The sequence below is a fragment of the Eschrichtius robustus genome, chromosome 19 (genome assembly GCF_028021215.1).
Source record: "Eschrichtius robustus isolate mEscRob2 chromosome 19, mEscRob2.pri, whole genome shotgun sequence".
NCBI classification, from domain to species: domain Eukaryota; kingdom Metazoa; phylum Chordata; class Mammalia; order Artiodactyla; family Eschrichtiidae; genus Eschrichtius; species Eschrichtius robustus.
Window position 1 is genome coordinate 66,385,421 of NC_090842.1, and position 14,348 is coordinate 66,399,768.

A 14,348-nucleotide genomic window follows, 5' to 3' on the forward strand; every position below is an offset into this window, starting at 1 on the left:
TTCTGAGGATGAAACGACCCATGCATTCCTTAAAAAAAAATACCTGCATGTTCATGATATATTACTCATTTTATATAGCAATGAATCTTGTTTGTGAGTATTTTGTTTAGGAAAACAAAAAATAGAAAAACAGAGCTTCCTGTGATTTTCCCATTTTGTAGTTTCTTTGTCAGGTTTTGGTCTCAATTTTTTTCTGGCCTGACAAAAGGTGTTGTGGGGAGTATTCCTTTCCTTCCCTATTCTCTGCAGAAGCTTGTGTAAGTTTGGTATGTGTGTGTGTGTGTGTGTGTGTATTTCAGAAGTGCATACGTGTTCAGAAGCATTCACCAGTGAAGCTTTCCGGACTCAGAGTTCACTTTTTGGGAAAATTTTAAATCACAGAGTCAACATATTTAATATATACAACAATCCAGATTTTCTATTTATCCTAATGTCCATCATTTTGGTAAATTATATTTTTGAGAATTTTTGTCCATTTCATCTACATTTTCTAATATAATGGCATAAATTGTTCATAAAATTCTTTATTTATATAAAGTCTATAGGATCTGCCGTAGCGTCATGATAATAGTAAAGTGTGCCTTCTCTCTTTTTCCCTTGGTCATTGTGCCTAGGGTTTATACGTGTGATTAATGTTTTCAAGAATGAAGTTTGTTGGCTTTATTGATTTTTCTCTACTTTTTGTTTGTCCTCATTAGTAGCTACTCTTGTCATTGTTATTTCCCTGCTTCTACCTTCATTTGGAATAATTTGCTATTCTTTTTCAAAATCATTGGTAATTGAGAAGTCTGTTGCTTTTTTTCTAAAATGTAAGGATGTTAGTTATCTTTGAGGGTAGAATCAGGTGACTGCCAAAGGGTCCCAGGGGCTCCTGGTGGTCTGTGTTGGGAGTCCAGGCTGTCTGACGGTCGTTAGGTGGTGTCCACTGCGGGCAGCTCCTGTGCCTTCCGGGGTCCGTGCAGTCTTCCTCCCTGGAGCGTGGGGTCTGGGTCCTTCCTGAGCTAGCGGACGGCGAGAGCAGCATACACGCTGGGCTCTGCTGGGGGCTCCCCTGACTGGGGGGCAGGGGGTGCAGTCTCCCGTCTGAAGGTCGAGTGGTTCAGCTGGGCATAGGTCACATCCTGGGGGGCTTCAGATGCGGCGGCCTGCGGTGGGGGAGAGGGAGGGTGTGTGGTTGGGGTGGGGGAAGCCTGGGGGCTGGGACAGGATGGGACCCACCAGACTGTCCCTCTGCCTGTCCTCTTCCGCTTGTCTGTCCTTCGTGTCCAGCAATCTCCCCGACAGGGAGGAAGGAGAGGTGGCCACCCCCTGCCTTAGTCTTGATCTTGAGTGGTACACCTGGGCGTACGTCCCCTCCTGGGGGTCTGCATCCTGCCTGTTCAGCTGGAGGGAGAGAGTGGGACAGAAAGGGGACTTCCTGGATCCGCTGTGATCTCCTCCCATCAGCTTTCTGCTGTGTTGCCAGAGTGATGCTTTAAAACCTTAGATCAGGTCACTTTCCTGATGGAAACTCCGGGGACCTCCTAACACCTTGGAGCCTCTGGATTCTTTCTACGGTTCTGATTTCTGTATTAACACGTTATCTCTCTTGCTCATTTGGCTCCAGCCACACAGCCATCTTCTGGCAAAAGCATGTCCCTGCCTCAGGACCTTTGCACTTGCTGCCCCCCCACCATGCACTCTGTCACCTTCTCTTTCTTTACTTTCCTTATCTTGACCTTGCATTCTAGGACGCTACCTGCTTCTTTACATATAGTCTCTCTCCCCCACCAGGTGAGCTCCCTGCTGCACCTGCAGCACCTACAGGGAGCCGGGGGTATGTGCTCTCCTTGTGCACCACTTTTGGGTGAACGAAGGAAGGGGGGCCTGGGGACTTTCAGGTGATTCACTTATTCACAAATCCTCTTGAGACGTGGGGCTTCTCTGCAATGCCAGAAGGTCAGACAGAGGACGAGGAGCCAGGAAAGGGGACCCTGAAGGAGGGGCCATGAGGTCACAAGGAAACAGGAGGGGTGGAGGCACAGCAGGACGACCCAGGAAGCCCGGAAGGAGAGGTCAGTGTGGGACGCTGCTGGAGCTGGGATGTGAGGACAGAGACGTGTCCATTGGACTGAGTTTGGCAACAAGAAGGTCTTTGGTGGCCGGGACAGGAGCAGGGGTCTCACCGGCTGGTCCAGCTGCACCCCCTCCTCAGGCTGTGTGTCCTTCACGGCAGCATCTGCTGGGGCGGAACAGGGTGTGTATCGCTTGGCGGGATTCCCTGAGGTCCCTCAGGGCTGGAGCCCCCGCGGTGCATCCAGAAGGGGCCACGGAGACCCAGGGGTGAGGTGAAGTGTGGGGTTTCAGTCCGCAACCCCTGAGCCCACCCCTTCCCAGCCTTCCCCTCCCCCACTGCCTCCAGAACCCTCTGTCCCCCACCCCGTCCTCTTCTGCTCACAGAGGGCCTGGTCCTGGGTGGCGGCGGCTGGGCAGGAGCTGGGGAGGAGGCGGGCGTGTTAGGGGGAGAATGAGGGGGAGCTGCGGGCGGGGTGGGCCTGGGGGTCTTCGGGGCGGGAATTACCTGCTCTGCAGGCCTCTGTCCTTGGGCTGTGGGTCTGCAGCCCCTGCGGGAGGGTGGAAATCAGCCTCGCCCTGGGCTGGGGCAGATGACAGAGGCTCGGCCCTGGGACTGTTACGACCCCCGCCCCTCACACGGGATTCAGGAGGAAAGGAGGAGACCTGAACTCATACTTGCGTACATGTTTCAACAGTTCATGAGATTGAACAGGAGGAAAATACCTTAAATTATACATGTCAGCTGACAGTACGTGTTTTCTTTCTAGATTTTTGAGTTTCAGACTCTGGACAATCTTTTTCTAAGCTGACCTTGCCCATCTCTTAGGTTTCCCTTTGGCTGGTGACCTAAGTCCACCACCTGCAGGGGCCTAGGTCACCCCACTCCCTACTCACCCGACTTCCTGTGTCTGCTCTGACCCCGGTGTCGGATGAGGAGGAAGAGGAGGACGAGGAGCAGCAGGACGAAGGCCACCGAGACCCCGATCAGAACGTTCAGGTGCCATTTCAGACCTGGGGCACCTGTGACGTCATGAGTGAGCCCAAGATGCCACTTAATTGAGTGCCTACTGTGTGCAGACTTGTGCTGGGGTCTGTGCATTTATCTCCTCTAACCCACTCCACCCATTTTACAGATGAGGAAACTGAGGCACAGAGAGGGAATTCACAAACCCCAGGTGACCCAGCCTGGAGGTGGCAGAGCTGGGATTGGAACCCAGGGCTGTGGGCTCCCTGAGCTGTCCTCCTGCTGCGCCCCGCCCAAGGTGGACACCAGCTTTGTGCTCTGGGGGCTCCTCATCTGCAGGGGGGTCTGCAGGGCTACATGGGGTGGACTCTGTGTCTCTCCCCAGTATCCCTACCCCACCCTGCAGGGCCCTGATGCCCCTGGGAAGGTCCGGGCTGGGCTGGGGGCTCTGCCCTCCTGAGCTCTGTGAAGCCCGCCCGTCATTTCATCTCACCTCACAGCAGGCCTGTGAGCATGGTGGGACCAGGGAGCTTACAGACCACGAACCTGAGACTCAGAGGAGAGAAACCACCTGCCCAGGGCCCACAGCAGGAGTGCAGAGCTGGGTCTGAACCTGGAGTCTGACTCCAGCCCTTGCTCCTTCCACTCAAGCTGGGCTCCCTGAGCTGAAGGGGGAGGGCCTGGACGCCCTGGGCCATTGTCCTGCCCCCCCTCCCCGTCCCCGTACAATGCCACCATCACTGCAGCGGAGGGGACAGGCCCCCGTACAGTCACATCCTCAGGGGCCTCCCTGTGAGGCCTCCTCTCCTGGGGGGTCACAGCCAGAAGTCAGAACTGAAGGAAATCTAAGCTCTGGGCCACGATTCTCTGCTTTTACACTTGGAGAAACTGAGGCCCAGGCAAGGGATGGGGGTCCAAGTCAGCGTCTCCACAGGTGCCTGAACCAAGGGCATAACTCAGCCCTGCCCCCCTGGACCCAGCACCATGTCCCACAGACCCTCACTCATCCGTCTGCGGGCCTGGCTCCGTGGGGGGGAGGAGCTGATCCTCAGAGCCTCCTGGGGGTCAGGACGGGGGTCAGGGGTCAGGGGTCAGGGGCTGCTTCGATCCTTATCAGCCTTGCTGCTCCTGCCCCAGGATGGGCCCCGACATTCCCTCTCCATGACCCCCCCCTTCATCCACCAGCCTCAGAGCCCCTGGAGCCCTGGGGTCCTCCTGGCGTCTCTGCTTGACCCCCAGCCTGTCCTTGAGGATCTGAGGGCATTAGATCCTCCCAGAGACTCTGAAACTGCCTTGGGGTGGCCTGTGCTCCCTCTGAGCAGAGAGGCCTCAGTGACTCCCCAGTTGTTGAACTGGGGCCTGTCGGTGGGGGGCTGGGGCGCCCTGCGGGTCCTGGGAATGAGGACAGGAAGGGAGTGGGGCTGACCCTGGAGTCCCCACCTCACGAAACCTGTCCCTTACACCTGCCCTGTAGTCTCCTCTACAGTCATCAGGTTCCGGATCCCAGGCAAGGTGAGAAGGTGTGGGAGGGGATGGGAGGGCCTCTGAGGGGCAGATCCCCCTCTGGGTGACCCTCCCTCACAGCCCCCTCACTCACACCCCAGCCCAGAATGCTCAGGGGACAGAGCCCTGAGCTGACTGAGTCAGCAGGGACAGGGTCAGGGTCCCTCACCTGAGACCACGAGCTCCAGGGGGGCACTGGCGTGTGACAGCAGGTAGGGGTTACTGCTGAGTGAGCTGTAGCACCTGTAGGTCCCATTGTGGGCTGAGGTCACCGGACTCATGGAGAATTCGGCCTGGAAGTGCCGACCTTGGTACTTTGATCTAAGACGCAGTGGGGGACGGGCTGCCCCCTCCTTGGACAGAAGGAAAGTTTCCTTTGTGCTCCCTGACTGACACAGCAGGGTCACGTTCTCTCCTGAGGCCACCACGGGGCCCGGCTGCACCGAGAGGGAGGGCGTGTCAGGGAACGATCCTAGAGAGAGGAAGGGGGGTGAGGGGCTGCCCGCCCCCGTGGTTCTGAACTGCGACTCAGCAGGGCCTCCCTGAGGCCCCTCATCTCTGTCTGTCTCTGTTTTCTCTGAGTCTCTCCCTCTCCCTGCCCACCCCCGTCTCTCTCTGTCTCGCTCCCTCCCTGGGGACCCCGCACGCCTGGTCCCAGCATCACCACCTGGGGCTCCCCCGGCAGGGCCTGTGCAGAGTCTGGGTCCCTGACCGACCCGCTGGCTCCTCACCTGCCACCAGGACGTCCAGGGGGTCACTGGGGGCCGACCACTCGGAGGAGAGGTTGTGCCCACCGTAGCATCTGTACCGGCCCCCGTGGGTGCTGGTCACCGGGCCCAGGGGGAAGTCGGCCTGCGAGAGCCCAGCCTGGGGCTGCCGGCCAGGGCGCTGGGGGAGGGCCTGTCCCCCCTCCTGGGACAGAGCGAATCTGTCGTAGCCGACGTCAGAGCGACACTGGAGGGTCAGGCTCTGTCCAGAGGCCACGACAGGGCCCTGCGGGGTCAGGAGGGAGGGCTTCCCAGACACACCTGGGGGAAGACCAGCCCTGGGCTGTAGGGGCTGGTTCCTCCCGTGAAGCCCCTTCTCCCGTCCTGGTCCCCAGGCCTCACTGTCGCTCACACTCTGTGTCTCTGTCCTGTGCTCCCCACTCCCCCCTCACCCCACCCTCTCATCTGGGACAATCCTGGGAGAAAAGCATCTAATAATCTGTCTCGTGCCTCAAAGTGCGTGAGGCCAGGGTGGGACTTCCTCACCTGGGACCAGGAGCTCCAGGGGGTCACTGGGGGCCGACCACACCTGGGGGGTGTCCCTGTTAAAGCCGTGACATCTGAACGTCCACCTGTGGCTGGGGGTCACAGGACCCACAGAGAGCAGGGCCTGCGTCTGCCCATTGGGGTGTTGCTGTACATCCAGGGTCCAGGAGGACTTGTGTTCTCCTTCCTTAGTCAGAATGAACCCGTCCAATCCCTGCCATGAGCCACACCGGAGGGTCACGGTCCCTCCCAAGGTCACCACAGGGCTCGGCAGGGCTGAGAGGGTGGGTTTGTTGTGGACCCCTAGGAGAGAAGGAGGGAGCTTGTGAAATGGGGCTCACACCCCCCTTCCCTCCCCCAGGGCTGGGCTGTGAGAGGGACACACCCCTGAGAGCAGACCCCCTTCCTGAGGGCAGAGCCTGAGGCCGGGACCCCCGAGTGTCTTCTCACCTGTCACCACCAGCGCCAGGGGGTCACTGCGCTCTGACCAGCCAGTGGGGCTGAGATAATAACAGTGGTATCTCCCTGCATCGGGCGATGTCATGTGTGGGATGGAGAACTTGCCCTTGTCCCTGGGCTCCAGTGGGGGCTGTCTGTACCAGGGACCTGAGCTTCCCTCTTTATTCAGACGGAACTCCTGGGCCCCCAGGGTGCCCTGACACCAGATGGTCACGGGGCTCCCCCAGGGGATCACAGAGCCTGGCTCAGCCCAGATGGTGGGTTTGGGGAGGGTCCCTGGAAGGACGTCAGAAGCTGGGTCACAAGACATCCTCATCCCCAGGTCCCCAGCTCTCAGCCCCAAACCTCCCAGACTCCCCCTCCTTCAGCCCAGAACTGCTGTTCCCCATCCCCATTGCCTGGGGGTGGCCCCTTGTCCGCATGAGCAGGAGGGAGCTGGGACACCTGGGGACAGACTCACCTGCCTGCACGTGGGTCCTCAGGCCCACACGCAGCCCTGGAAGAGAGACCCCGGTGAGAGATTTGCCCTGAATCCTGAGCAGCGCCTCTCCTCCCCGTGAGCCTCCTGAGTCCTGGGGGCTCCTGACAGAGCAGCCTGGCTGTGGCGGGGGGGGGGGGTCCCTCCGTGCCTAGGGCTTTCCCTCCCCCTCCTCCATCTCACCGAGGCAGAGCAGGGCCGTGAGGCTGGGGGTCATGGCGTCTCGTCCCTGTGGTCCAGGCGGTGCAGATGGAGGAGACCACGGTGCCCTCAGGACGGAGACCCGAGGGTGTGTCCACTGGGAGGCTGGTCCTCCCCATCACGGGGCTGTCACGTCAGCAGCCCCACAGGAAGGGGAACTGCCCCTCCTTGACAGCCTGGCTCTCATTCCCATGACAGACCCGGTGTCTTCCTGAGACGCCCCTTCCAGGTGAGGGTGACCCGGGCACGTCCTTCCCTCTCAGAGCCTCGCCGTGGGGTCTCCTTCATCCTCAGCCCGTCCATCAGCACGTCCCTGTGGGGTCCTCACCATGGACAGGGGTCACCGAGGCCCTGGAGATGCTTCAGGGAGGATGCAGGTTCCTGCTGTCCCGCAGAGCTCAGATCAGCAGAGACGCACGTTTAACATCTACCTACAGCTCCGTGGAGGTCAACGTGGCAATGAGCACAGAGGAGAAGTTCAGGGAAATAAGGAAGGAAACATGCCTTCTCCCCTGGCCCCGGGGTGTGGGTTTTCTTTCTAACTCAGCCCCCTTCAGGGACTTCTCCCTTTTTCGTGCATCAGCGATCACCCCACCTTCCTGGGAACAAGCCCCTGAGTCGTTCCTGCCTGCTTGGTGGCCCTTGATCCTTGGACGGGGCTCTCCTCCCCGTCCTGTTATCCTGCCTGGAAGCTTAGGGGACGTTGATTTGAGTTAGAGGCCTCACTTTGAAGGAAAACATCTCTATTTCAATCTGTCCCCACTGCTCTTGTAACCTTGAGGGCAGTGCCCTTTCTGAGCCTGAGTTTCCTCCTCTGCATGTTGTCACGAGCCCCACTCCTCGGAGTGGCTGTGAGCTCAGTGGTGTCAGGTTCATTGCAGGATCATCATTGTTAATTTCCAGAGCAGGTGACAACAGGAGTGGGTGGGACAGGAAAGGACCCTGGGCTCAGACTCCACAGCAAAGTGGGTGATTGTGGTGCCCACCCAAGAGCCCTCCTTGCTCCTAACACTGAGAAATGCTATTTTGAATATTTCTGAAACACGTACCCACAGACACATGCAGAAAAAGAGAAAGAAAGTTCCCCAAATGGAGAGGGAGCCAGAGCAAAGACGAGGGAACTAGGCTGAGTGGCCCCCGCTGGCCGGGATCACCAGGGGGTCATAGGGAGGAGGTTCCCACCTGTGTGGACAGAGAGAGGGACCCAGGGCCTCACAGGCGGGGAGGGGTCAGGGCTCCAGGTGAAGGCTGAAGCTGCGGCCCCCCTCCCCCGCGTTTCTGGACGGGCACTGGGTTGGCTCTGCTCCCTGCCCCAGGCCCGTGGTCAGCATTGAGCCACCTCCCCTGTGTGGCATGAAACAGACTCAGTCCAGGATTGTCAGCCATGGGCGTCCCCTCGTGGGAGTGTGAGGGTCCCATTGGACCATCCCCGAGGGCACAGCCGTGAGCAGGTGCTAAGTCTGAGACGGTGGAGAGCCCGGGGCAGGAGCGGCTGCAGCGGTCTCCCCTGGTCGCCTGACGCCCAGCACAGCCCTGGGAGAAGCCTTCTAGGAAAGATCGGGGGTGTGAGGGGAGCGCCTTTAACAGGAATGGACATCACAGTGACCCAGTAATGATGACAGTGCTACGACAGCCGTCTGCTGATGCATGGGGGTGTCCTAGGCAAGGAAATAGAGTCAGTAGGAAACCAATAAAGAGGTGAAAAAAAATATAGAACATACTTGATGTGAATATCTTGGGTATAACAGCACAATGAGTGACTTTGCTGAAATAAAAATATGAAAAAAAAAGAATCAGTAGGAAAATACGACAGTCGATTTAAATTAAGCGTGTTTACATATCTGAAAAAGAAAGGGAGGCAGCCATATGGATTATTTTATAGAAGAACTGGCAGTTATTGAAAAGAGTTAGAAAAGGTAGAGGTGAAAAATCCAGTAGAATCAACACATTAAAAAATGTCATCCCATCAAGGACAAGACAGCTGAGGGACCCATTATGAAACTGAATACAGTATTGAGGAAATGTTCCAGAATGAAGGTTAGAGAGACCAGAAATGGAAATTCAAGATACTTGGGGAATAGAATGAGGAGGGCCAACGTCATATCTGTTGTAAGTGTCAGAAGGAAAGGTCATGACATACAACAACAGCCAAAGAAATAAAGAATTGAACATTTTTCAGAGATGAGGACAGGCCAGCTAAGTGCTAGGACGCATGTATTTAAAAGTGACATCTGTATCTTGACCCTTCTTGGTCAATTAAGAAAATGAAGGTTCAATTAAAAATAAAAGTATCTCAGACTGAATTGTACGCTTCGAAACGGTTAATTCTATTTTGTGTAAATTTCAACTGAAAAAAATCAAGGACGACTGTCCTGGGGCCCTACAAATGTCCTGAAACTACTTCCTGTAGAAAATGCAAATTACCATTAAGAGAATGACAAGCTCATTGGGACCAGACTACCCCCTACCAAAAGGCGATGCCAGAAGATATTGGAGAAATCCCTTCAGGGAATTCACTGGGAAGAATTTTACACTGAGCCAAATTATTTTTTATTTTATTTTTTAAAAAATTTATTTACTTATTTATTTATGGCTGTGTTGGGTCTTCGTTTCTGTGCGAGGGCTTTCTCTAGTTGCGGCAAGTGGGGGCCACTCTTCATCGCGGTGCGCGGGACTCTCACTATCGCGGCCTCTCTCACTGCGGAGCACAGCCTCCAGACGCGCAGGCTCAGCAGTTGTGGCTCATGGGCCCAGTTGCTCCGCGGCATGTGGGATCTTCCCAGACCAGGGCTCGAACCCGTGTCCCCTGCATTGGCAGGCAGACTCTCAACCACTGCGCCACCAGGGAAGCCCCAAATTATTTTTAAGGGACAAAAGTGAAAGGCTCATCAGAGGGTAAATCCCTAAATACGAGGAGATTCCAGGCACCACGTCTGACCTGTGGGAGCTGTGTCCATTCCGCTAAGCCCACCACGTCAGGCTGCGTCTTCCTGAGAGATAAGGAGGGTTCTGCGGGGAATGGATCCCTTACCCATCACATGTATGTTCCTCTCCTAGTAGTTGAGTCACACACTTAGTTTGAAATAAGAAATGTTTTCAAGTAACTTGATAAAGAGAGAATGAGAGTGAAAGAAGGCATTTCCAGAGACGCAAGTTCTTAGATATTTTACTATTTTCACACTCAGTGAAAGGAATACTAAGAGATGTAATGGAGAAAGTGAGATGTAACATGAGAAAAAAAGCACCGAAAAATTAACAAACACAACTTGTACACACACCCACAGATGCACCCACACGTGTGCACACAGACATACAGATGTGCACATGCACATACACGTATATAGAGCACTCATATTTCAGGTAAAGTACAATGAGAACATTGTCTTCTCTAATGGAGGAGGAGAATGCATAGTTGTTTAGAAATAAAAATGTAAATACATATGTTAACATGGGAGTAACTGCCTAAAATTAGAAATGGAATAACTACCAATGTGCTTGGTGTAATTAAATGAAAGAAAAAATTTTCAGCTTTATTGAGATATAAGTAACAAAAATTGTATATATTTAAGATGTACAACTTAATGTTTTTATTTTTTTAAAAAACATTTATTCATTCATTTATTTATTTATTTACTTATTTACTTATTTGGCTGCGTTGGGTCTTAGTTGTGGCACGCAGGATCTTTGCTGTGGCAGGCGGGATCTTTCGTTGCGTGCGCAGGCTTCGGAGTGCACGGTCTCGGTAGTTGCAGCTCGTGGGCTTAGTTGCCCCGTGGCATGTGGGATCTTAGTTCCCTGACCAGGGATCCAACCTGCATCCCAAGTATTGGAAGGTGGATTCTCAACCACCGGACCACCAGGGAAGTCCCACTTGATGTTTTTATATACACTTACCTTGTGAAATAATCACCACAATTAAGCTAATTAACATATCCATGACCTCACATACTGAACATTTGTGTGTGAGTGTGTGTGTGGTGAGAACACTTAAGGTGTATCCTGTAAGCAAATTTCAAGTCTACAATGGAATACTGTGAACTCTAGTCGCATCACTGTACATCACATCTCCAGAAGTTACTCAACTGCGTAACTGAAACGTTGTTCCCAGTGACCAGCATCTCCCCATTGACCCCTTTCCCAGCCTCTGGCAACTACCATTCTCCTGTGTTTCTAAGAGTCTGACTATTTTAGATCCCCCAGGGAAGTGCGCTCGGGCTGTATTTGTCTTTCTGTGTCTGGCTTATTTTACTTCACATAATGTCCTCCAGCTTCATCCACGTTTCCCAAACGGAAGGATTCCCTTCTTTTTAAAGGCCGAATAATATTCCAGTGTGTGTGTGTGCGTGCGTGCGCGTATCTCACATTTTCTTTATTTCTTCATCTTTCGACAGGCATTGAGGTTGTTTCCATATCCACGCACGCATATCTCACATTTTCTTTATTTTTTCATCTTTCGACAGGCATTGAGGTTGTATCTATATCCTGGCTAATGTGAATAATGCTGCAGTGAACATAGGAGTGCAGATATCTCTCTGAGGTCCTGGTTTCATCTGCTTTGGATATATACCCGGAAGTGGAATTGCTGGGTGTTATGGTAGGTAGTTGTATTTTTAATTTTTTTAGGAAACTGCATACTGTTTTTCACAGTGGCTGCACCAAATTGCGTTCCCACCAACAATGCACAGGGTTCTCTTTTCTCCACAATTTTGCCAACACTTGTTATCTTTTTTTAAAATTAACTTATTTAATTTATTTATTTTTGGCTGCGCTGGGTCTTCATTGCTGTGCACGGGCTTTCTCTAGTTGCGGTGAGCGGGGGCTACTCTTCCTTGCGGTGCGCGGGCTTCTCATTGTGGTGGCTTCTCTTGTTGTGGAGCACAGGCTCTAGGCGCGCGGGCTTCAGTAGTTGTGGCTCGTGGGCTCTAGAGCGCAGGCTCAGTAGTTGTGACACACAGGCTTACTTGCTCCGTGGCATGTGGGATCTTCCCGGACCAGGGCTCGAGCCCATGTCCCCTGCTTTGGCAGGTGGATTCTTAACCACTGAGCCACCAGGGAAGCCCAACACTTGTTATCTTCTGTCTGTTTCATAACAGCCATTCTAACAGGTGTGAGGTGATATCTCATTGTGGTTTGGATGTGTATTTCCCTGAGGATTAGTGATGTTGAGCACCTTTTCATGTACTGTTTGGCCATCGGGATGTCTTCTTTTGAGAAATGCCTATTCAGGTCCTTTACCTATTTTTTAAATTGGGTTGTTACTACTTTGCATTGAATTGTGTGAGCTCCTTGTATATTTTGAGAAGTAGCTCCTTATCAGATATATGGTTTGCAAATACCTTCTCCCATTCTATACGTTGCCGTTTCACTCTGTTGTCTGTTTCCTTTGCTGTGTAGAAGCTTTTAATATGATGCAATCCCCTTGTCTATTTCTGTCTTTGTTGCCTGGGCTTTTGGTGTCATATCCAAAACACCATTGTCCAAACTCACGTCAAGAAGCTTTTCCCCTATGCTTTCTTCTTGTAGTTTTATGGTTTCAGGCCTTATGGTTAAGTCTCTGATCCATTTTGAGTTGATTTTATATATGGTGTGAGCTGAGGGTCCAGTTTCATTCTTCTGCATGTGGGTGTCTAGTTTTCCCAGCACCATCTATTGAAAGGACTATCTTTTCCCAGTTGTGTGTTCTTGGTACCCTTGTGGAAGATAGTTCACGGATCATCTTTAAGACAGTTATTTTGAACAATCAGGCAACTGATAGATCTTCATCTTTTACGGTTTATGTTTTGCCTTCGGCAGTGTCACATTTCCCTGATTCTTCGTGTGTCTTATAGCTTTGCTTTGGTGTCCGTGCGTTGGAAGAAACAGCACCTGCTCCAGCCTTTATGGTCGGATTTTGCAGATCAGCCCAGTTAGAGATTCTGGCGCCTCTCAAACGTGTTCTGTGGACGCGCAAGCCCCACATCCCTCCCTCCTGGGGAGAGGATTCCGAGTTGTGTGCCTTCGCCGTGTCCCCCCTTCCCCTGGAGGAGTGCAGGGGACCGCGCGGGTGGGGGGCGGGCTCCATTTTCCTCCGCCCGAGGGAGAAGTCTCAGGATCGGTCCTCCTCCCCGTCCTGCCAGGCTCTGCCGGCTACTCGAGCGCCTGCCCCTCTCTTCCTTCTTTGCTGCCCCCACGTGGGCCTGTGGCCTCGGGCTCTGAGTGAGGTGAGAGGCCCGGAGCCTGGGGCTGTGGGTGCAGCCTCACTCCCTCTGGCCTGGGCCGAAGGGCGGGGCCTCTCAGCGCTGAGGGTGCCAGCTTGGGGGAGGGGGGACAGGGGGAGGGAACTGCTCCTTTTATCCTTTCAAAGTGGTTTTTCTTGGTTCTGTGCTCATTCGCGGTGTTGCACCTTGCTAACTGGATCCTGCAGTTCGCATAAAATTTATTTTCCCCAAATACCGTAGTTTTATCAGTGTTTATGTGCGGGGATGAGAGCTGGGACTTCCTGTTCTTCCATCTTGCCTAAAACGTTGATTAATTTTTCTAGAATGCATCCTAGTGAGACCAGAAATGGAAAAATAGAAACAATAGCTAATCTACCCAGGAAATAAAATGAGAAGACTAAACGGATATCTGTCACAGTTTCTAATGAGAGGAATGAGAATGACGTTAGGCAGCACTTGAAGAGACCACAGACCTAGACAACAGGACCTCCTCCACTCAAGGGGACTAGGGTTCTCCCTCACCCTCAGTGGGGGCAAAATTACTTCTTTTTTTTTTTTTTTTAAATAGAAGTATAGTTAATTTACAATGTTGCGTTAGTCCCAAGTATATAGCAAAGTAATTCAGTTATATATACATATTATTTTTCAGATTCTTTCCGTTATAGATTTTTATAAGATATTGAGCATGGTTCCCTGTGCTATACAGTAGGTCCTTGTTGTTTATCTATTTTATATAAAGTAGTGTGTATCTGCAAATCCCAAATTCCTAATTGATCCCTTCCCCCTTTATCCCCTTTGGTAACCATAAGGTTGTTTTGTCTGTGTGTGAGTGTATTTCTGTTTTATAAATAAGTTTATTTGTATCATGTTTTAAGATTCCACATATAAGTGAAATCACATGATATTTGTCTTTCTCTTTCTGACATACTTCACTTAATATGATAATCTCTAAGTCCATTCATGGTGCTTCAAAGGGCATTATTTCATTCTTTTTTATGGCTGAGTAATATTCCATTATACATATATCACATCTTCTTTATCCATCTGTCGATGGACATTAAGGTTGCTTCCACGTCTTGGCTATTGTAAATAGTGCTGCTAGGTACATTGGGGTGCATGTATGTTTTCGAATTAGAGTTTTTTCCAGATATATGCCCAAGAGTGAGGTTGCAGGATCATATGGTAACTCTGTTTTTAGATTTTAAGTGACCGTCACACTGTTCTCCATAGTGGCTGCA

At 52.4% G+C, this 14,348-nt stretch overlaps 1 protein-coding gene across 1 annotated transcript; it reads right to left on the reverse strand.

The window, feature by feature from the left end:
- Positions 1–1,001: 1,001 nt before the first annotated feature.
- LOC137753060 (leukocyte immunoglobulin-like receptor subfamily B member 3) lies at positions 1,002–6,929 on the reverse strand. The gene is made up of 13 exons (XM_068528041.1): positions 6,896–6,929; positions 6,695–6,730; positions 6,226–6,510; positions 5,776–6,078; positions 5,254–5,550; positions 4,692–4,994; positions 4,373–4,411; positions 2,950–3,075; positions 2,561–2,603; positions 2,438–2,475; positions 2,166–2,218; positions 1,219–1,383; positions 1,002–1,145 (listed from the first exon to the last, which is right to left on the reverse strand). Exons 1-13 carry the CDS (start codon positions 6,927–6,929, stop codon positions 1,002–1,004), a joined length of 1,866 nt encoding a protein of 621 aa, XP_068384142.1.
- Positions 6,930–14,348: the final 7,419 nt, after the last annotated feature.